General features: G+C 59.9%; 2 protein-coding genes across 6 annotated transcripts in view; both read left to right on the plus strand.

Annotated features, from left to right (window-relative positions):
• The window catches only part of PACS2 (phosphofurin acidic cluster sorting protein 2), a 55,571-nt gene extending 52,610 nt beyond the window's left edge, over positions 1-2,961 (plus strand). For 2 of the 5 annotated variants that reach the window (XM_042944489.1, XM_042944490.1), the window contains exon 24: positions 29-2,961. In XM_042944489.1, the coding sequence (XP_042800423.1) occupies positions 29-147 (119 nt within the window). In that variant the 3' untranslated portion in view covers positions 148-2,961. The remainder of the gene's footprint in view (positions 1-28) is intronic. The other 3 variants (XR_006204116.1, XR_006204117.1, XR_006204118.1) reach the window with 3 other exon arrangements.
• On the plus strand, positions 2,282-21,034 carry TEX22 (testis expressed 22). Its single transcript, XM_042943230.1, has 7 exons — positions 2,282-2,331; positions 3,288-3,602; positions 3,917-3,990; positions 4,353-4,558; positions 16,561-16,689; positions 16,866-17,029; positions 20,287-21,034. The coding sequence occupies exons 1-7, from the start codon at positions 2,282-2,284 to the stop codon at positions 20,483-20,485; spliced, it is 1,137 nt and encodes a 378-aa protein (XP_042799164.1). The 3' UTR covers positions 20,486-21,034.
• Positions 21,035-21,792: the final 758 nt, after the last annotated feature.

Here is a 21,792-nt window from a genome sequence, read left to right on the forward strand (position 1 = left end):
GATGGGTCAGGCGGTCCTGTCCCCACAGTCCTCATCGACGGTGTGGAGTGGAATGACGTCAAGTTCTTCCAGCTGGCGGCCCAGTGGTCCTCCCACGTCAAGCACTTCCCTATCTGCATCTTCGGACACTCCAAGTCCGCCTGCTAGCCCCACCCCGGAGCCCTGGACGGCGCGCGCCAGGAGGGCCCAGCTGCTTTTCTGTTAACATTTCAGTTTACTACGGAGACACTTAAAAACACAAAGAGAAACAGTCTTAAGTATGAATGTGCTCTCAACCTGGAAACTCACGGGGAGGCTCCCCACCGGGGCCTGGTAACTGCCCTGCTCGATAACCAGATGTGCCGGCGGGGTGGGAGGTCAGGCGGACAGCGCTGAGCTCTGAGAATCACGAAAGGTGTGTTTTGGCCTCAGGACCTCCCGAGCCCCCCCCCCCAGCGAGAAGGGTCCTCACCTTCGCGTCCTGTCCTTCCTGAAAGCCAGGACTGCTTCCTCAGGGAGCTGGGGTCAGGCGGGCAGCGCGCAGATCCACGGGCTGCCTACGGGCCCAGACACGGAGCTGGGTGGCCAGAGGCTGGAGGCCAGACAGCCCAGGCCTGGGCCCAGCCGCCCACCAGGCGGGAGACGCCCCAGCACCGCCCACTTGTGGTTCCCAATAAACTCCAGCCTCGCGGGCAGTGGGGGTTTTCTAGTAGCAGATATTTTTAATGCTTTTAAATACACGTTACAAGGTAGCTGCCAAAGGGACATTGCTCTTCTGACGTCCCAGCGGCCCCCGGGGGCTGGGGCGGAGCTGTCGCTGTCGAGTGTCCTAGCCCCCAGTCCAGAGCACCCGCCTCGCCCCCCCCCGCCACTCTCCCTCTGGCTGTTCTCGAGCTGTCACTACGCTTCTGCTGGTTGCCCCTGCCCCAAACTCGGCAAGCACAGTGGCCCCGAAGTTGGCCCCAGCCCACTCAGCCGCCTCCTCCCGCCCAGCCCCCTGGGCCCACCTGCCGGCTGAGGGGTGTCTGGGCCCACGCGCACTTCTGTGGCCAGCAAGAGCTCAGGTAGCACAGCCTGAGCACAGGCGCCAAGCCCACTGGAGCCGTAGGTACCGCTGGGAGTACCCCGAAGAGGCAGGGAGCCCCGGCTTCTCTGCGCCAAGCCCCCTAGAGTGAGGGTCTGGGTCTGAGTCCCACCCTGGGTGGTAGCCTTGCCCCCTGCCTTCCCATGCGGCAGGAAAGGGACACCCTGACCTGCAGCCAGAGTCCAGCCCAGTGTCCACAGGAAGAGCCCACCAGTTCCCATCCGTTGGCAGCTGTGGCTCCGGGACCCTGCGGTAGCCCACCCACGGCGCCATGCAGGCTGTGCTCGGAAAACAGTGCCCGTGGCACAGGCAGGTATGACCCTGGGGGAGTGAGGTGGCCCACTCTCCTTACCTGTGACCTACCGGCTTCCTTCCTCCCCCAAGGCAGGAAGGGGTCCCTGGGCTAGCTGGGGAACAGGACAGGGCCTGACCTTGTGTGTGGCCCCGCCTCAGGGTTGCCTGCGGGCCGAGGACCTTCCCCAGGATGGCCCGAACTCTTCCTCTGACAGCACTGGGGACCAGGCTGACCCCTGGCTCAGAAGGACCAGGGTTGGAGGCTGGCCACTGAGCCCAGCGCCTCAGGCAGCCTGTGCCCGTGCCACATGTCTGCCAGCAGCCATCCTCAGAAGCGGGCCCTGCGACCGTGAGCCTCGCTGGTCTTGCTCCCACCACTGGGCCTCAGGGCCTTGGGTTCCCTAAGGCTCCTTTCCAGAGGTCAAACTCTGCAGGAAGGAGGTACAGGTGAGGCTCCTGACATAGCTTCTAGCCCCAAAGCTTGCTTTGGAGGAAGGGACCGGAGAGAGCAGTCACATCCACCCCGTCGTGGGACCCTCCCCCCCAAATGTGCCTCCCCATCCCCTTCCGCAGCTGCGTCCTCGTGCACACGGGAGGGCACGCAGCGCCCCCACCCTATGCCGCTGGGCCTACAGAGCCCGGTTGCCGTCTGTCCTGTGCCTAAGTGCTATGGGGCTCACCCGCCACACTGTCCCCAGGGCCCAGGAGGTCACACAGACAGCCCCAGCCACCGTGACTCTCTCAGAGACCTGTGCCTCGGTTTTCCTATTGGTCACATGCGCCCTGCCTACCTCAATGGAGCTGTTCTGAGGACCCACGTGAAAGCACTTTGCCCCTCAAAGGAAGATGACACAGAAGCCAAAGCCATCTGTGACCGAGTCAGCGCAGCTGCAAGCACACGGAGGGCGGTGTGGGGTGCGAGGCATGCGGGTCCTGGGCAGGAGCAGCCTCCAGTCACCACCGGGCAAGGCCAGGTGGGGGCCAGCCACCACCCTCCAGCCTGGCCCACTGCTTCCTCTCTCCTCCCACATCAGCAGCCCTGGGGGGCCATCTCCTCAGGGCTTGCGGGCCAGCATCCTGAGTCAGTGTCGTCATGGCTGCAGCTCGGGGAGGGTCCCCGGTTGGCACTGTGCTCACTCCCAGACGGGAAGACCTGGCCACTCTCCGGGGTCTGGCCTGTGCCCTGGGGCAGATTCCTCCTTAGGAGACAGGGCCACCTGCTTCTGTGGGCCAGCCGCCTGACCTGAGCTTGTCCCTCACCGCCTTCCCCAGACCCGCCCCCCATGGGTTGAGGGAGACCGCGTCCCCACATGTCACCTGCCTGGCCTTGGTTGCCACCGCCGGGTCCCAACCTGTAGGCCAAGGGGTGCCCCTCTACGTTTCTGCAGACCCCCATCCATCGTCGTGCATTATTTAGTCTCTAGGATGTACGTGTTGCTAGGGTTTGTTTTTTTTTTTTCTTTTTAAATGAAACGCAGGATTAATGTAAATAACCTTTTTGGGGAATAGATTCTAATCTGTCACGTATGTGACCACGTGGACTATTTTAAGGTGCTGATGCAAAACACTAATAAACCTGGGGAGCAACCCCAGGCCTTCCCACGCCTGCTGTGTGATTCCTCCCGGGCCGCCCGCGCGCCCCAGGCCCCGTCCCGAGGGCCGCCAGGGAGGTGGGGGCGCCGCCTGGGACCCAGGAGGGGACAGAGCCTGTGGCCCGAACGGCCGGGGCCCGGGGAGGGCTCCGGCCGAGGAGCCCCGAGCTCCGAGCGGCGCCTCGGACACGCCCCAAGGGCGGAGGAGGGCAGCATCTGCGAGACCACGCCCCCCCCCCCCCCCCCCCCCCCCCACGTCCGAGCGGCGCCAGGTCACACTCCAGACAAGCCGGGGAGAGAAGAGAACCGCCCGCCCCGCGGCGGACCGCCGGGACCAGGGCGCAGGCGCGGCCCGGGGCGGAAGCGGAAGCAGAAGCGACAGGGCGGAGCCAGCCGCAGCAGAACTTCCGCCGGGCTCGGCTCCGCCCCCTCGGGGGCTCCCCGAACGACTGTGGGCTCCACCCCTATTCTTTGACGGCCCCCACGCGCGAGGGCCCGCCCTCCGCCCTCCGCCCCCCGCCCCGCAGCGCACCCCATCCCAAGCTCTTGGTGTACCCGACGTCTGCCCGCCTCTGCTCCCGCAGCGAGCCCCACCTCTCCGCCTCCGTCACTCCTTGCGTACCTCACCGCGTGCCCCACCCCAAACCCCCAGAGTACGCACCCCTCCCCGCCTCCCTACCCCCAGCGTACCCCACCCTTCCCCGCCCCCTACACCCAGCGTACCCAGCCCCTCCCCCACCTCGCTACCCCCACGTACCCTGCCCCTCTCTGTCCCCTACCCCCAGCGCACCCCACCCTTCCCCGCCCCCTACACCCAGCGTACCCAGCCCCTCCCCCACCTCGCGCCCCCCCCCCCCCCCCCCACGTACCCTGCTCCTCCACCAGTGATTGCTGCCTCCCTAATGGTCCCCCCTCCCGACCTTCTACGCTGTGCCCTGCTGACCCCTGCCCTGATCCCCCCCCTCAGCCCACTCCGTGGTGCCCGCAGAGCCCCTGGAGGGGAGAGGGCCAGCCTTGGGGTGTGGTCCGGGCGGAGTCAAGGTGAGGTCACAGCGGGTGGGAGGAAGGAGGCCGGGAGAGCTGTGGGGCCCTTCGTTCTGCGGTCGTTCCTGGCCTTCTCTGTAGGTCCCCAGAGGTCGGCTGTCGGCTGGGGGCACATACCCCACCCCCCCACTGGGCTGGAGCCAAGGTGGGAAACCCGGGTGCCGGGAGAGGGGACAGGCAGGGCACTGTAGTTGCTCCAGCCAGTAGCATGTGGGGGGGGGGGGGGGGTGGAAATGGCAGGAGGAGCTGAGGGACCCAGGTCACCCACTAGCCTGAGGCCTGCCCAGCACTGTCTGGCTGGTGGTGGGAAGGTGAGCCCAGCAGAGCCTGACGCTTCCTCCATCTGCTTGGGGGCCCAGGGAGCCCGGGAGGTGCAGACAAGCTGGCCGAGGGGCTGGACATGGACAGCCGGAAGCATTTGGCTAATGCCTCGCTGGGGAAGAAGTCGGGGCTGCCGCTGCCCCAAGAGTTCGGGCAGCCCCCTCCCCCTGTGAGTGCGACCACGGCTTGGGGCCAGCCCGGCGCCCAGAGCGGAGGGCAACAGGTACTGCAGACTCAGGACTGGGTAAGCGGGACCCCAGAACTGGCTTTGCAGGTGGGTTGGTCGCAGCGTGCGGTAGAAGGGGCTCCTCAAGCCTCACGGAGGGCCGAATCGCACCTGATGGGAGGCACACGGTGTCCGCTGGGCGGCCACCATACTGTTTGTTTCTGCTGGCCTGTCGGAGGGGCCTGCCTCAGTCCGCCCCAGCATCGCACCCTGGGCCGAGAGGGCGGCCCCCCGACAGCCACCCTGTGACCAGGCAGGCAGGCGGTCAGCGGGGTTTGTCCCCAAACCGTAACCAAAATGTCGCTGGAACCTCTGCCTGTGATGGCCCCAAACTGGAGGCATCTGTCTGTCCCCGACCTCATGCCGAGCAGGTGAGCAGCTGCCCGCCAGGTTCCAGGAGCCATGACGGGGGCCAGGGCGCTGCCGCCCCAGCCCCAGGGGGTGCTTCAGGAGCAGAGGAGCCAGACCCCCGGAGGTTCTGTGTGGCTGCCTGAGCGCCAGGGTCGGACTCAGCAGGGTGCTTCCCAGGTGTGACTGGCTCGGCGGTGTGGTGAGCGGGAGCCTGTCAGGCTGTGCACTTGGGTCTGTGTGCATGCGCACTTGCTGCGGTCGAAGGTTTACATGAAGAGTTGGCGGGAGAAGGGAAGCGGGCTCCCGGAGCTGCCGCCGTGGCCCCCACCCGAGTGCCTGTGAGGGTCCTGGGGGGCAGGCAGGCAGACCCCCCTGTGTGGGGCTGACTCTCGGGACGGGCTGTCCGGGGCTGAAACACACAGACGTGTCACTGTCACCAGGAGGGCGTGACTCGGGAGCCTGCGTCCCGAATAGGCAGTGGGGACTTAGGGGCACACTGGCAGCTCTTGGGCAGAGGCCACCGCTCGAGTGTGAGGTTCAGAGAGGTGGGCGGGCGGGGGCCGAGGGGGCAGCAGGGGAGCGGGAAAGAACCGTCCGGCGGGAGGTGGCCAGGGGAGAGGGAGTTGGGCAGAGGCCAGAAGAGGGCACAGATCCGCCTCTGCAGACCTCCAGTTTTCTGGTTTGGGGGCACTGCCTCCCACGTTGTCCTGCCGCTGCCCTCCTCTGCTTCAGCCCCCGGGCAACGTCAGCTGCCCACTGTGGTCTTGAGGGGCTGCTCTGTGTCGATGTCTTGCCGGGTGTCCCTTCTCTTTGTTCCCCCCAGTGTGGAGTGCTCTTCCTCCAGACCTTCCCATGCCAGCCTCCCAGGGAGCCTCCCACCTGGCAGACGTCAGTCAGCCTCAGCACTCCTCTCATCCCTGTGTCATCCCCTCCCGAGCCCCACAGGACCGCCTTCATCCGCAGGGGTCAGCACGGTCCCTGTTGCCCCACATGGTAATGACATGCCCACAAGAGGTCATTGACCTCAAGTTGGGACCGAGGTCTAACGAGACTTCCCCTGATGGAGGGTCTGCCGCCACCCAGCCTCTCCCCGAGGGCTGGGCCGGCTGACGCACGCCTGCTTCCCAACAATCTCGCTGAAACGACCACCGAACAGAACAGGATGGGAGGGCTGGCCGACAGGAGTCACCTTGTGGTGGCGGATCACAGCTTGGGCAGAGAAAGAGGGTCCGCTCCAGGCTGTGAGATGGGAGGCAGCAGAAACAGGTCGCTGCCCCAGCCCCCGAGCCCTAGTCCACATGTGCCCTGTGAAATAGAAGTAATGGCTAAGGGTACCAGACATTTGAAGAAAACCTCTATCCCGCAGAAGGGCAGGACAGCTAGGGGAAAAAGGACCCAGAAGAGCCCCAGCAATAGCTGTGTCACCATCCTCACGGTGACCTGTGCCATCTTGGAAGAATTAGTCCTGCAGCCAAACGAGAGGGACGTGAACGCGTCCGAGGTGACACCAGCACCAGGGGCGACGTGTGGTTGTGCCTGTTCGGTGCGGGAGAACGGACTGGGGCCCAGGCAAGCGGAGAGGACACACACAGCTGTGTGCCGAGCCCGCGTGCTTATCGACAGGCTGTAGGAGATGAACGAGTGGAAAAGGAATACGCTGAACAGGAAACAGGCGAACCTGTTTGAGAGAAGCTTTAAAGCGCCCCAAAGCATCACCGAGAAACTGACAGCAGGGAGACACCAGCGCTGAGAGGCTTCCTTAGACATTTCACACTTCAGCGTCATCAGCGATAAGCGTGCTAAATGTTTGGGGTGCTGGCTGGCTCAGTCAGTGGAGCGTGCAAGTTTTCATCTTGGGGTTGTGAGTTCGAGCCCTGTGTTGGGTGTAGAGATTACCAAAATGGATAAACTGAAATAATGCTAAATTTTTGCCTGCTCTTTTTCGGTACGTCAAACTGGTCAAATGGAAAAATAAGCAAGAGTAGGTTCAGCCCTAGCAGACGTGAAATCATATTGCAAAGTGTTGGTTATCAAAGCAGTGGGGTCCTGGCGTGTGATGCATGGTTATCAGAACCAAGTAGAAAGTCTGGAAATTGACTCAAATGCCCACAGACACTTAGTGTAGGGTTAAGATGGTGTCTCAAATCGGTGGGGAAGATGGGCTTTATGGTGAATCACGCTTGGCAGTGGCGTAGCTCTCCAGAAGACAGACAGTTGTAGCCACGCCTCATCCAACACCAGGGGCGTAGGACGGCCTTTCTAACCTAGCCTCAAAGTCCCGGAGCCGTGAAAGAAACAACGGTTACACGTGACCACATGTGGAAAACCGACAAAGCTGAGGGGGGGGTAAAATGCACACCAGGAACAAAGGCAGAGATGGCTGATGGATGAGCCATGACTCTCGGTGAGAATGGGTGGGGGCGGTCGTGTCCTTGCTCGGCACCAGGAACGCTGGGTTTACACAAGTGGAAGAATGAACCCAGACTGTCGCCTAACACCACATGCAAAAGTTAACTCAAAGTGGGTCACACACCTACAACCGCAAAACTCCTAGGAGAAGACGGGAAAGCTTCATGTGGACTTGGCAGTGATTTCTTGGATGCCAGCAGCTCCAGCAACAAAAGTAAAAATAGCTAAATTAGGCTTCATCAAAATTAAAACCTTTTGGTCATCAGAGGACACGGAAAAGTCAACCTGTGGAATGGGAGAACATTTGCAAAGCACACATCTGTTAAAGGATGAATGTCTAGAACGTCCAGAATGCATAATGAACTGCTGAAACTCTAAACGGAGCAACAACCTGAAGCAAAAATGGGCAGAGGGCCTGGACATTTCTCCAAAGTTATACCGATGGTCAAGAAAGATGTAAAAAGCGCTCAACATCATCAGCCCTGGGCCGGCAGTGGAAAGGAAAACCACAGCACACAGCTCGTCACGCCCGCGAGGATGGCTACCGCCAGAAGAAAAGAAAGGAGTACTGGCGAGATCGTGGGGAGATCGGAGCCCTGTGCATGCTGGTGGGAGTGTGGAGTGGCACGGCCACCGTGGAAGCGGTGTGGAGTCCCTCACGAGACGAGGCATGGAACTACCCTGGAATCCAGCAAGCCCCCCCTCTGGGCACGAATCCAAAAGAACCGAGAAGCAGGGACTCTAGCACACCCGTGTTCGCGGCGGCGTGATTCACACTTGCCACGAGGCGGAAGCAGCCTGGGTGTCCGCCCACGGGTGCATGCGAGGTATACTACCACGGAATGTTACCCAGCCAGATGTTACCATGTGGACGAACCAGCAAGACGTTATGCTTCAGACACGGGAGCACAGACACCGCATGATCCACATGCAGCGGATTTGAGGTCCCTAGAGTGGTCAGACTCCCGGAGACAGAAAACGGGATGGGGGTGGGGAGTGAGTGGCGACGGACGGTGCTGGCGGGCGGGATGTGCTTCACGACGCTGCACCGTGTGCCGTAAATGATGTTTGTGTGTCATTTACCACACAGAAGAAGAAAACGTAGACAGTTAGGAAGAAAGGGGAGCGCAGGCAGCTGCTCAAGGCCCCGGAAGGAAGTGCTGGTGAGCAACGTGCAAGTAACCAGCAGGCGGGCGGGAGCTCGAGAGCAGCGTGAGCCTGATGGAAGTTCTGGAAGGTCTGGAGAGAGACGGAGCGAGGCTGCCTGGATCTCGGAGCCCCACCAGCTGCCCCTGCGGGGCTGGGGCCAGTCTGCACTGGACACTGAGATCAGGAGATAACAGGAGCTGTCCCCGGGCCCTTCCTGCCCTGACTCCCAGCAGCTGGCAGGGGCACCAGGGGCGAGGCCCGAGGGACGGAGGCCAGACATCAGCAACCTGCTCGGAAACCCAGTTGTCAGAACAGAGGGCTTCTTGCAGAGACGGGAGCTCCAGAGGCCAGAAAGAAAGGGAAAGGTTGGGGTGTCGGGCTCGTCGGTCAAGCGTCCAACTCTGACACGCTGCACACAGCAGAGAATTGCCTTTTCCTCCCGTCGGACTTCAGGGAGTCAACAAGTAACAGCGCCCTCATCCCTCCCGAAGCCCTGACACAGGGCAAGAGTGGTGCTTGAGAAGGAGACGCCCCTGGGTCGGAGCCCCAGGGCGGCGGGAGCAGCCCAGGAGGAAAGTGGGAGGCAGCAGGTGACCAAGAGCTGACAGATGTCACAGTCACCTCTCTGCTGACGCCGTGCCCGACAGGCCGTGCCCCTTATGCCGAGCTGCAAGCAACAGCTGGCGAGGACTCCCGAGGCACGAGGGCCAGGCGGTTCGGGGAGCAGAAAGCTTCCAAAGTGTTCAAGTGAAACCCTGGGATCTGGAAGAGAGACAGTCCCTTCCGTATAACTTGGAAAGGGTTCTGTTTTTTTATTTTTTTTTAATTTTTTTTAACGTTTATTTATTTTTGAGACAGAGAGAGACAGAGCATGAACGGGGGAGGGGCAGAGAGAGAGGGAGACACAGAATCGGAAGCAGGCTCCAGGCTCCGAGCCATCAGCCCAGAGCCCGACGCGGGGCTCGAACCCGCGGACCGCGAGATCGTGACCTGAGCTGAAGCCGGACACTTAACCGACTGAGCCACCCAGGCACCCCAAGGGTTCTGTTTTTTTAAAAATACGCTTTCAGCAAATCATACAGAGCTCTTAATAAATAAACAACAGAATTGAAATGTTCGGCAGAAGGGTTGGAATATGAAATTGAGGAAATCGCCTGGAAAATCAGAGAGAGAGGTGGGAAGCGGGAGAGGAGGGGAGAAGCCGAGGAGCCTTCCAGAAAGACCCGCATGCAGCTGAAAGGGAGTGAGGGCGGCGGCGGAAAGGGGAAGGGCAGTTAGCGGTGAAACCTCACAGCGTTATTAAGCAAAGGTGAAAGCTGATCATCTGAATTTGCGTCACCCGAATTGACTCTTAAAAACCTGAAGACGGCAAAGAGAGTTCTAAAGTTGTCCCAGAAATGCCCTAAATGAAGAGCGTAAGGGTGGGCAGTCCCCAGCGATTAGGAAATGAGCTCTCCCCGGCGGTGAGGTTGAAAGCGTAGAAGCCACTTGTGCGTACAGAGCAGGCTGCGCCCTGACGCCAGCGCCGCGGGAGAGCGGGGCTGGGACTAGGGCGGGCGGGAGCGATGGGCCCATCTGACTGTGGCGCAGGTGGAGAGCTCCTGAATGCGGGGCAGGGAAACCCAGCAGCGTCGGAAAGACCAACTTCGTGACCATGGTGCCTCCCAGGCTTCCACCCTCCAGGAGACCAGGGACTTTGTGTCCTCGCAGCCCTGCGCCCAGTGCCTCGGATGGTGTGGGGGGAGGGGGGCGGCAGAGTAGGTGCAAGATGACTACGTGTTGAGTAAATACAGTTGTGTATGTACAAAAAATACCGTACCCCAAGGACAAAGGAATTTAGAAACCCATTTGGTAAAATGGTCTACGTTAAGCGAGAAGGAAGACCGTGTGATTACTTCAGTAGATACTGAAAAATAAATTCCGGTACGTTTTCTTTAAAACAAAACAAATATGACAATTAAAAACAATTTTGTAAAATTGAAGTGTAATGAGTACGCGGGGAAAAGCTGCTGATTCTTAGTAAGGTAAGGAGAGGTGGACAGGTCTGTAACCCGATAAAGCACGGCTATCAAGAGCCCTGGGTGGTCTTCACCAGAAGTGTTTCTCACAGGCGCGGGCAGCAGGCAGGAACGCAGGGCATCACCATGACGATGGACACACCGGGAACCCGGCCTGTGTGGAAGTCAGGCAAATGAAAGCCATAAATACCCGAAAAGAAAAGATGAAACGGTCACTCTTTGCAGCTAATCCATTGTCTGTCTAGGAAATCCGTGCAAGCCCCTTAAGAAAAAAGGCCACTAGTAAAAGAGGAAGCTTGGATACATGATCTCCGTCGAAAACTTAATGGTTTTTCCACATACTAAAGATAACCAACCAGAAAATGTAAGTGGGAAAAAGGATGCATTCCCTTTAACAACAGAAACTGCAAAGTCCCTGAGAACGAGTCTGTTCTTGGGATGAATACTGTGGCACGAGACTGAGTAGCACAGAGGATACCTAACGGGAAGCTTTACCACCTTATTTGATGGGAAGAGTTAATGTTTTGAACCTGCCACGTTCCCCCAAAGTAACTAATTCAGTGCAATACTATTAAAAAAAAAAAAACAACTTTCCATGAATCTTGAAAATTTTACCCTAAATGTACCTATGTTTCCATTCATGTTTTAGTTACCTGTTGCTGTGTAACAAGTGTCCCTAAGACTTAGCAGCTTAAAACAACAATAAACATGTTTGTCCCGGTTTCTATAGGTCAGGGACTCGGGAACTGCTTAGCTGGGTGGCTTTGGCTCTGGTTACAGGCAAGACGTCAGAGCCGTAGTCATCTGAAAGTTGAATAAGCCTGGAGAATCCACTTCCACAGGGGCTCATTCGCATGGCTGGTGAGTCGGTGCTGGCCGTGGGCAGGAGGTCTCAGCTCCTCACCATGTGCCCTCTTCCTGGGGCTGCTCGAGTCCTCGTGTCCCGAGGCTGGCTTCCCCCGGAGTGGAAGGTTCAGGAGAGAACAAGGAGGAAGCTTCAGTGTCTTAGGACTGCCTTGGACTCACACTCCATCGTGTCTACAACTTCCTATTGGATACAAGGTCACCACTACGTAACGTGGCAGGGAGGACACAGGGCCTGAGCACCAGGGGCACAGATCTCTGGATGCCACCGTGGAGGCTGGCTAACACGGGCGGTCTAACGTAGTCACGTGCCCAGCAAACCAAGAGCAGGAGAAATGAGGGGGTCTATACCGAGAACCGCCATAGTGCGGCGGCAGGGCACCAGGGGCAAAGGTAGGATGTCAGGAACGATCAGAGAGGAGACAGAGTCTGGAAGGGAGTGACAGCCTGGCATTAACAATATAGAAGCTTGACTCGGCAGAGCACGTAACCGTCAATCTGGAATTTCGCGCCCGGCAAAAGTAGTCTTTTAAGAAGAGGGGAAAATAAATAAATAAAAGGGTAGGCAAAATAAGAGAAAACAAATCTGCCCCAGCAGGACCTCACCCCGGTTGTGAAGGACAGAGCTCACAGAGCAGGAAGGTGATCTCAGACGGGAGGGGGTGCCCAGAAGCAAGAGACTCGGGGTGGGCGGATGTGCGCCTGTGATGGCGCGAGTGTCAGGACGGCGTCTGCAAGTGGCGCTGTGTATTTGAAAGGCCCTCCGGTGTCCCCCCGAGGGGCCACCCGTTAACTTAAGGTTCGGTGAGTTTGCGTGTGGGAGGCGAGTACACCGAGGGAGGGACAAGACAAAGCACGAGGTCCCGCAGCAGGTGTAATCGCCGACGTCGGTCCGGTCGATGGACGCACGGAGACCAGACGCCCCGCTCACAAGGCAGCCATCGTCAGATGGATTAAAAACAACCCGGTCCCTCGATGTGCGCATGAATGTGCATGGAGAGAAACGTGGGAACGTTCCAGCCAAGTGGGATGGGGACCTCCCACGCACAGTCTCCCATCTGTTCGCGGCCTGCTTCGGTGCCAAACTGCCTTTCGGCCTGGAGTTAGAGCGGGTGGGTGCCTCTCCACGTGGCAGCAGGGTGACCCGGCAGACGTGCTCGTGAGTGAAGAAAGCAAGTGGTGCCGTGTGTGTGCAGCGTGGCTTCCTTTATTCAGGGTTCAGAAATGTGCATACATCACTGCATAGTAAAGATACTATTTGAAAAAATAAAGGTGTTTTTTTGCAAATTTACTTGGAAAAGAAACCAGACACGAATTTTGAAACAGAAGAGCAGGCACCGCTTGTCTGCTCTAAGCTCCAGCAATTAAAATTGTACGGCGTGGGGACAGACAGACCGCGCGAGTGGTCCACGATCCGGTGCCAATAGTCTGGAAACGGGCCCCTGTGTAAGTCCGGGGATTTGATCTGTGCTTCGCACGGATTGCAGAACAGTGAGGAAACGGACTTTCCCACGAATGGTGTCGGGGTAACTGGCTGCCCATTGAGGAGATCGTAAGGTAGACTCCTCACGTGTCCTCAAACGCACACCAAGTGTCAGGACCAAACCACGGATGTGCCAGGAGGGTGTGTGAGAGCATTGTCAGAATCTCACGGAGGGGCCCCTGGGTGGCTCAGTCGGTTGGGTATCTGACTTTAGCTCAGGTCGTGATCTTAAGGATCACGTGAGTTCGAGCCCCACGTCGGGCTCTGTGCTGACAGCTCAGAGCCTGGAGCCTGCTTTGGATTCTGTGTTCCCTCTTTCTCTGCCCCTCCCCAGCTCGCTCACTTTCTCTCTCTCTCTCTCTGTCTCAAAAGTAAATAAACATTAAAAATTAAAAAAAAAAATCTCTCAGTGGGAAATTCCTCCCTGGGGCCACGCACAGACCCACGAGGGGAAATCCTGACAAATCTGACTGCACTTTTTCAAGGCTTCAAAGACACACATTCTAAGACGTCTGGAAGGAATGCCTGTGGCACGTATGCCATTCCCAACCAGAGTCCACGGAGAGGCGCTTCACAGCAGCAGGAGAGCTGTGTCCAGAACTGGGTGGGAGAGCGTCTGAAGTACGTGGACTTACAGTTCGTGGCAGGAGGAGATGGGCCGACGTGACGGGGACCGTGCCTGGGGCCGGGGGGACTCCAGTCGTTCTGTCCTGCTGGGTTTTCAGAAAGCCGACTGGTGATAATTGTCCCCTGTGGACTTATTCGTTAATCTTTGCTCCTTCTGCCTTTAACTTGCAGTGAATTTCTTTTGTTGTTCTTTTCCTAGCTTCTTGAATTTCCTGCTTTGCAATCTGGTCTGTGGCTTTTTTCTAACTTTCCAGCATTTAAAACTTCATCTTCACAGGACAGGAGTGCACCCTGGATCCTTGCTCGTTTCTAAGTGAGTCGGCATATAGTACGGAGTTTCCTTTTCACTCGGGTGGATGAGAAGGGTGTTTTGGAAAGCCCACGCCAATATGCCTCTGCCATTAATCGTTCATTGCGTTGTGTGGCTTTGCGCTCGCCTACTGTGACCCTAACGAGTCCCGTGCTGGCGCATCTGCTTTGCCGGTGGCCTGAAACCAGGCTGATGTGTGCGGTGCTCCACTTGTTGGGTGAGAGCGTGCGTGGCTCTCTGTGGGTCAAAGTCATGTGCGCGTGTTCCGTGACTATTAGATCGCTCATCTTAATTACTGAAGTCTTTATTTTTAAGATTTTGTGCTACTTTTATTAACGCACACGCACACGTAATTTGGAACAAGAGCCCTGCCCCAGCTCTTGGGGTCGCAAGTGGCACTGCCCTGCACCCACTCTTCCAGCTCTCGTGGCTGCTCCCACAGCTTTAACGAGCGTGCGGGCACTGCTGCTTCTCGCTTCCTCACTTTCTGATTCTGTTGCCTCCCAGAGACTGAGGGTACGGCACCGACCCCACCTGCCCCCACTATATGGTTTCAGGCTTTTTCCCTAAACCCGCTTGCAGTGTTTGCTGTCCAGTAACTATGTGGGCTTCGCCCACGTAGCACATCCACTGAGCACAGAGCACCATGACCAGCAGGTACACACACACACACACACACACACACACACACACACACACAGTTCTTTGTTTCTCCCTGGAGTTAATCGTGGCACACACCCCCCTCATCTGCTACACACAGGTTATTAATCCTTTCCCGAAATTCCCCCAGCGCTGGATACTTCCCACAAATACCCTGACACATCAGGCGGGGCCCCTCAGGGTGGCTGCGTAGTGCTGTCTCCCTCTGTCCCTCCCAGTGCTACCCATGACCTGAGAATTGGCCTCCCTGAATTGTGATTCCAGGATTGGGGATCCTGTCCTCACTATGCACACTCTCCTTGGGGACCCCAGCCACATCCAGAAGCTGCTGTGCCTGTGCTAATGAAGCTCACTCCTCCTCAGAGCCCCAGGCACGTGGACAACTGCCCGTGGCCGCTCCAGAGTCCCACAGGCCGCGCTTGGGGGAAGTCCGGAGGCCAGCTCTGTTCCCAGGGGAGGCTGCTCGTCTGGGGTGCCCCGCCAGCCCCTCCTCTGCAGGACCCCTGTTCCTGGGCCCTCAGACTCCCCACTCACTGGTTTGCTCCCCTGTTTCGGTGGACTGCCTCATCTAACAGCTGCCCAGAAGGGTCCAGAAGACGTTTGAGTCCTCGACTATAAAGTTGTTAAACTGTCTTTATTCTGCCTCCACACTTGCATGGCATTTCTCAGTGGGAAATCCTCCTTTCAGGATTTGTGAGGCATTGTCGTATTGCCTCTAAACTCTAGTGTTGCTGCCCAATGCCCTAGACGGTGCGGACCTCAGGTCCTTTGTATGTGCCCTGCCTTTCAGTCTCTGCGACTTTCTGAGCTCTTCCTCCACTGCCACCGTTCTGATGGCACAGCTCTACCCCTGGTGCAGGTCTGTCTCCTCTCGTCCTGTGTGAGCCCTTCCAGCCTGGAGCCCCGTTCCTCTCGACTCTGGAAGTGCGTGCGTGCACCCATTCTTGTGGCAGTCTCCTCCCGGACCTTTGATTCACTGGATGTTGGCCTACACAGATGATCCAGTTTCCTCGTGATTTGTTACCTAGTTATGATCTCTTCGTTTTTGTTTTTTTAATCTTTTTTTCTTTTACGTTTATTTATTTTGAGAGAGAAAGAGAGCGTGCACACATGCACGTGTGTGCAGAGAAGGGGCAGGGAGGGAGAGAGAGAATCCCAAGCAGACTCCCCACTGTCAGCACAGAGCCCGACTTGGGACTCCATCCCACGAACTGTGAGATCGTGACCTGAGCCCAAACCAAGAGTTGGACGCTTAACCGACTGAGCCCCCAGGTGCCGGGTTTTTGGCGTCTTGCCAGTCCTGATTATCAGTCACATTTGCCATAACGACGCTCTGTAACGATTTCCTTGATCCACAGCGCGAACCCTCGCTCTCCACTCGGGGGTCTGAGGTCAGCAGTACCTGTGTGTCCTCTGCTTGCCTCCCAGTGTCACGGGTCCCCCTGGGGCGCTGCGCTCACAGCCGGTGGCGGGGACCCAAGGGGCGCCCTGGAGCACACAGGCATCCTCAGAGCAGGTGCTCTGCTGCGGACCTGCCCCCCCACCCCCATCCTGGGGCAGCAGACCCTAGCAGGAACCGCCAAAGTGCTGTGGCCACAGGGAGGGAGGGGCAGCACCACCTGTCTGAGCCACGCCACATTTGCGCTGAGCTACGCTTGCTGTCTGAGTGGTTCTTTCCCACACTCCATCTTCCTCTTCCAGAACAAGGGGGGGGGGGGGCGGGGACTCTTTCCTGTCCCCCAGTCTCTCCTTATGATCACTCCAGAGGGACTTGAGACGCAGCAGCCCACCTGTGGGTCCCATCTGTCCTGAGGCTCCTACGGGCCAGCTGGGGAGGCCCCCCCCCCCCCCCCCCCCCCCCGCCTCCCACCTCCAGGCACCAGTGGGGAGGGCTGGGGCCTTGGCTGTGCGGACTTCGCGGTCCAGGGGCCTACCCTCGAGCAGGGAAGCAGGCAGGTGGTGGGGCCGGGGCCCCAGGCGCAGAGCCGCCTTGGGCCACGGGGCCTGAGGCCGCAGCGCGGGACACCCGGAGGCTGAGCCCGAGCCCGGGGAGGAGCGAGCAGACTGCACCTCGGGCGCGCGAGGTGAGGGGCAGAGGGTCGGCGGCCCGCAGGTGTGGCCCGCGCCCACCGCCTCCGTGTCCCCGCAGGTGTGCCAGCCGGCGGAGAGCGGGCGCCAGAGCCACCGCTGGAGCGTCAGCATCGACGAGCGCCGGCGACTGGCCGTGCAGGGCGGCCGGGAGAGGCCGGGGACCGCCGGGCCCCCCTCCCACTCCAGGGTGTGCGGGGCGGGGGGCGGCGGCGGCGGGGCGGGGGGACGGGAGGGGGCGGGAGGCGCGGGGCGGCGGTGGGGAGGGGACTGCAGGGGGCGGGCGGCGCGTGGCGCGAGACAGCCCCTGCCCAGCGACTCCTCTCCCCGGCTCGCCCCGCCCCCTGACCCCGCGGTTGCCCTCAGGACCTCTCGCGGCTCGTGGCCCAGCTGGTGTCCGAGGACGTGGACAAGGACGTGCTCCTCCCCCACCCTCCGAGGCCCTCCGAGGCCGCCAACGCCTTCCAAGCCTTCCTGGCCCCGAGCGCGCCCTTCTGGCAGACCGTGACTTTGGAGGCGCAGGTCTCGAGGTCACCGCCCTCCTAAGAGCCCGGTGTCTCAGCCCAGTGTCTGTCTTTCAGCGCCTTTCCTGGGGGGCACGGGGAGGGGGGTGGCGGCGGCTGAGCTCTCTTCACACCCCACCAGGGGCTCATGAGTCTTCAGATGGGAGAACAGGTCCTCCTGGACCCTCTGGCTGCCCGAGGCCTTGGAGGCCATCTGTGGGAGGGGTGCCTTGCCCCAGCCCAGCCTCCAGGAGGCCACCGGGAGGGGCCTGGGGGACAGGGCAGAGTGGGGCCTTCCAGGATAGCCCCCCACACCTTCCTGGGGTCAAGCAGCTGCGAGTGGCTCCAGGGCGAGGGGGGTTGGGACGCGGAGTGGGGCATGTTGCCCTCACAGGCCCCACGTACAGAGCCTGGTCATGACCAAGTCCTCTGCCCAGCCCTGTCCTCCAGGAGGGGGGCATTGAATGTCATGAACTGCTGGGTACTGATGCCACCCAGTTTGGGGACACCAGGTCTTATGTTGGGCCCTGTTCCCCCGGAAGGCCCAAAGGGGCACACATAACCCTGGGGGAGCAGAACACGGACAGGGTGCGGAACACAGAGGGAGGCTTCCTGGAGGAGGTGGTGCCTCCCCACCTCCATACAGTGCTTGGTGGGCAGAGGGCCCGGGGTAACCATGAAGAGCTGGCCCTGGACCCACTGTGGTCCATGGTGTCTGCTTCTGGAGGTTGGGGGGGGGGGGGTGGGGAGTCCTGAGCCGGGGGTGACGAGGCAGAACCACATTTGGAGAGATCAAGCTGGAGAGGGCAGGAAGGAGGGAGGTGACCGCAGACTCCCAGCCCTCGGGGGCACTGGACAGACAACAGTGGGCGGCGGGCACCATCCCCTGGATTTGGTGATGGACTCTCGGGCTGACCTGGCTTCCGTGTGGGGGCAGCTGGGGGGAGGGAACTGTGGACAAGATGAGGTGAAGAACCCCAGGCCTGGGCTCCGTCCTGCCCAGATGCTGCTGCCCCACAGGACCCTGGGGTGAGGTGGAGGCAGGGCCTGGGGGACATCGCGATCCCCTCCCCCTCCTCCCTAGGGACCTCCGATGACATAGTGGGGGGTGGGCGTCAGGCGCCAGGCTCCATGCTGGGCAGGAAGACCCCCACCCCCACCAGTGCTCACGGTCCAGAGTGGGAGCTGAAGTGTCAACGGCTAGGACGTAGTGACGCGTACTTTGCTGTTCTTTGTCGCCCAGTGACTTTAAAGGACTCCCGTGTTGTCACTAGACATCCAGTGGTTCACTGGGCTGAGCTACCAGTTCTGGTCTTGCCGGGAGCCTCTCAAGGCTGCAGTCAGCGGGTGGTGGGTCCAGGATGCTGGAAGAGCCAGCCCTTTGCCTTCCAGGTGGTGTCAGGGCCTCTCCCCTGCATGAGGTCTCCCCAGCTGGGAGCCAGGCACCCCACACTCCCCGCCACAGCGGCGGAGCAGAGAGGCTGGGCGGCGGGGCAGGTGGGGACCTTCCCCAGGAGAGCGGGGCCCAGGACAGGGGTCACTCACCACCTGCAGACGGTTTTGCTGTCACCGGGACCGTTGGTTCCTACGGCCGCCCTGACAGACGGCCACAGACTTCACGTCCTCAAGCAGACGCAGGGACTGTGAGGTCTGCAGAGGCCAAAGCAGACCTCAGCCTGGGTGCGGGCAGGGCTGCCTTCCCTTCCGGAGGTCTTGGAGAGAATCTGTCTGGCCTTTTGCAGCTTCTAGAAGCTGCCTGCAACCCTTGGCCTGTGGCCCTTTCCTCCACCTTCAAAGCCAGCGGCGTAGCGTCCCTCTGTCCCTGCCGCACGTCTTCTCGGGGGCTTCTACGTCTTCCAACTTCAGGCCCCCGTGCTGATGTCGGGCCCCTGGTCCTGCGGCTACTCTGAAGTCCTGGCTTGGCAGTCCCAGCCCCCCCTCCACCACCCCGCTCCGTGGAACCTGGCATATGCAGGTTCAAGGCGAGGACGCGGACAGGCACGCGCGCTGGTTCAGGGTGAGGACGCGGACATCTTTTGGGGGGCGCTCTGCTTTCCACAGGCGGCCCTGGCATCGAGTGGGCAGAACCGGAGTGCTGTTTCAATCCCGCAGAGCACAGAACCCCCCTGCAACCAAGAATGACGGGGCCCCAGGTGTCCACAGTGCCCGGCCGAGAGTCCCTGGGAGGCGGGGTGGGGGGCGGGGTCTATCCAGCAGATGGTGCACGGCAGTAGGATGAGCGGGGAGGGAGAGTCCTGGGGCGGCATCCGTCTGCTGAGGGCATCCCCCGGGCCCCCCTGAGGGACACCGCAGTGCTCCCCACCGTATGTTCACTCTTACCGGCTCCTTCCCTTCCTTTCAGCCAGGCGGGTGTCTCTTCTGGCTCCAGTAGCGACAACGCGTCCCTCCCAGGACTCACGGGGAACCCCCAGGTGGTGGCCCATCAGGGAACACCTCTGAGTTAGGGAAGACCTTTGGAGACATCCCTGGGCTGAGGGCATTGGGGTGCTCTGGCGGCAGGGGGGGACAGTGTCCCACACGCAGGCTTGCCCGTGCTGACCGCGTGGTGTCCTAGCACCTGTCTGTCCTCACGAGGCAGGCCAGCTTGGGACAGAGAGCAGAGGCTGCTGTGGACGTGCCAGGTGGGAAGGGGGGAGCTTGCAGCGCCCCAGAACTGCTGTGTGCCTGGGACGTGTTGTTCGTGTCCTCCCAGGGCCCCTCCCAGGGCCCCTGCTGAGAAAAAGGACTTCGTTGGCCTTGCAAGAGCACGTGTGTTCACTGTTGAACAACCTGAGGATGAAGTTTTAAAATCTCCCCCACAATTTCATCAAGATAAGGCCATTGATGTCAGGTGAAGGTCACCCGGGGGTTTCTAGAGGCCTAGGCAGAGGGCAGAGGGCACGTGGGAATAAAGTAGAGAGCTCCCCCTTGAAGATCAAAAAAAAAATTAAAGGGAAAACATGATTGCTGAATTAGATGCGTCTTCACCCCAAGTTTAAAAGCTTCTCCTAAGTTTATTTTTAGAAATTGCAAAAATCAAGAGCTAGCGTCACGTGGCTTTGGCAGCGGGCTCCCCTCAGACAGCGCTGGCTGATGTCTGACTTCCAGGGCTGCGGAGCGGGCCCTGCCCCCACTGGGGGCTGGCGGGGGTCTCAGGTCTACACCGGCCTGAGCTCACCACCCCCACGCGGCCACTCGGGCTTTGTTTGGGTTCTGTCCTCATTGACTGCATTTAAGGTCCGGGTTTATGTGTCTGAAGACCCTTATTTCTTGGATTCTTCTAGGTTTACAGAGGTTTTCCTGAGGCCCTTAGACCCACACCAGAGCTGGCCGGGGACCCTTCCTGTCTTGGGTGACACCGTCTTTCCCTCAGGGCTGGGTCTTCCCGCTCTGAGTGTCACTGCAGAAGTGAGGGTCAACCTGGCTTTCTGTCCGTGTCTGCTGTGTCTGCGATCTGTGCTTCCCGATAAACAGTTCTACTGACCCCTGACGGCCGGGTTCAGGCGCGGTAGGCCTCAGTGCGGATCCTGCTGAGCACGGCCTGCAGGCCCCTTGTCACTCCGGGACACCGATCTCTGCGCCCCCTCCGAGCCCTCTGCCACTGGAGCCTCTGCATCTTCTCAGCCCCCACCGGGTGCCGCCGCCAGGGGTCCCCCGAAGAAAGGTCACTCCGAGCCCTCCAGTGGCGAAGCCCACGCCCCGTGGGCCCTGAGGGGTGCCGCACCTGCACAGGACTGAGGGTCCCTCCTTCCCGACGTCCTGACCTCTCTCAACAATTGTCCCCCCACCCTCTTCAGGACATGTGACCTCATCGTGTATTATCATCCCTGCCTTCCTCCCCACTGGGCTGTGTGCTGCCCGAGGGCAGAGATCGTGTCTCCTTACCCCCTGCCCCTGCCCCCCCGCCCATCTAAACTGTGGCACCAAGCAGACGTTCCACAAGTAACCGTCGAACAAATAAATTCTTGTTTCCGTTGCTTTGTCTTGCCCGCAGATGGTCTCCAGCCTTTGCCCCATCGGTAATCTGACGTCGTGCCCCGTGCTGTTTCACACTCATTCCAGAATGCTGTGATTGTGAGGAAGCGAGTTTCCTCAGCGTTAATCTTGCTTCCAGGCTGCTGTTTTGTCATCCACTACTTGGGCTTCTGATTAGCGATCGCACGTTCCTCTCATGTTCGTTCGTGACTGGTGGCACTCCTGGGGAGTCGTCTTCTGCTTCAGGAGCGTTCTCTACGGGGTTTGCGCTGGCCCCTCGCCTCCTCCCTCCCTCTTCCAGTTTCTCTGTTGTCGGATGTGTGGACTTAGCCGCACAGAACATCCCTGTGAATGTCTGTTTGCACTGCTAACTAATGGATGAATTCATAGAATTTCTGCAATTGACATTGAATTTCTGCAATTTACCCGGGATCTGTCGACCGCCTCAGGGCTGGTTTAGGGCAGGGCGCCGGATGTTAGTCTGGAAAGAGGAGAAAGCCGCGTGGAAGCTGGCAGGGGCTCGGTGGTGTCTCCTGAGGTCTTCTTAAATGCCACTCCGCTCTGTGAGGGGCGTATCCTTACCTTTTGTGGGGAAGCTCAGGATCCCGAAGGCTTCCCTGAGATGCTGGCCTCTGGTGGCCCTGCCTCCCACGCGAGGGCCCTGCCCGCCCATCCCCAGCAGCACCTCCCCACCCTTGTCCCCTTGCAGGGAGGTCAGCGTCCGCCTTCCCAGCTGGGGCAGGGCCTCGGTGCTCAGGATGAAGCCCTTCCTGTGTCTGGGACCGAGGCAGAGGCAGGCACTTTACAAGACAACG

This window comes from Panthera leo, chromosome B3 (assembly GCF_018350215.1).
Source record: "Panthera leo isolate Ple1 chromosome B3, P.leo_Ple1_pat1.1, whole genome shotgun sequence".
NCBI lineage: Eukaryota > Metazoa > Chordata > Mammalia > Carnivora > Felidae > Panthera > Panthera leo.

Bases quoted from the DNA above. Each gene is read 5' to 3' on its own strand.
- TEX22 (XM_042943230.1), top strand. From the start codon at position 2,282: ATGCGGGTCCTGGGCAGGAGCAGCCTCCAGTCACCACCGGGCAAGGCC. The intron at 3,603-3,916 runs GTACGCACCCCT...CCCCCCCCTCAG, and splicing joins CCCCACCCCAAACCCCCAGA to CCCACTCCGTGGTGCCCGCA. The intron at 16,690-16,865 runs GTGTGCGGGGCG...GGTTGCCCTCAG, and splicing joins GGCCCCCCTCCCACTCCAGG to GACCTCTCGCGGCTCGTGGC.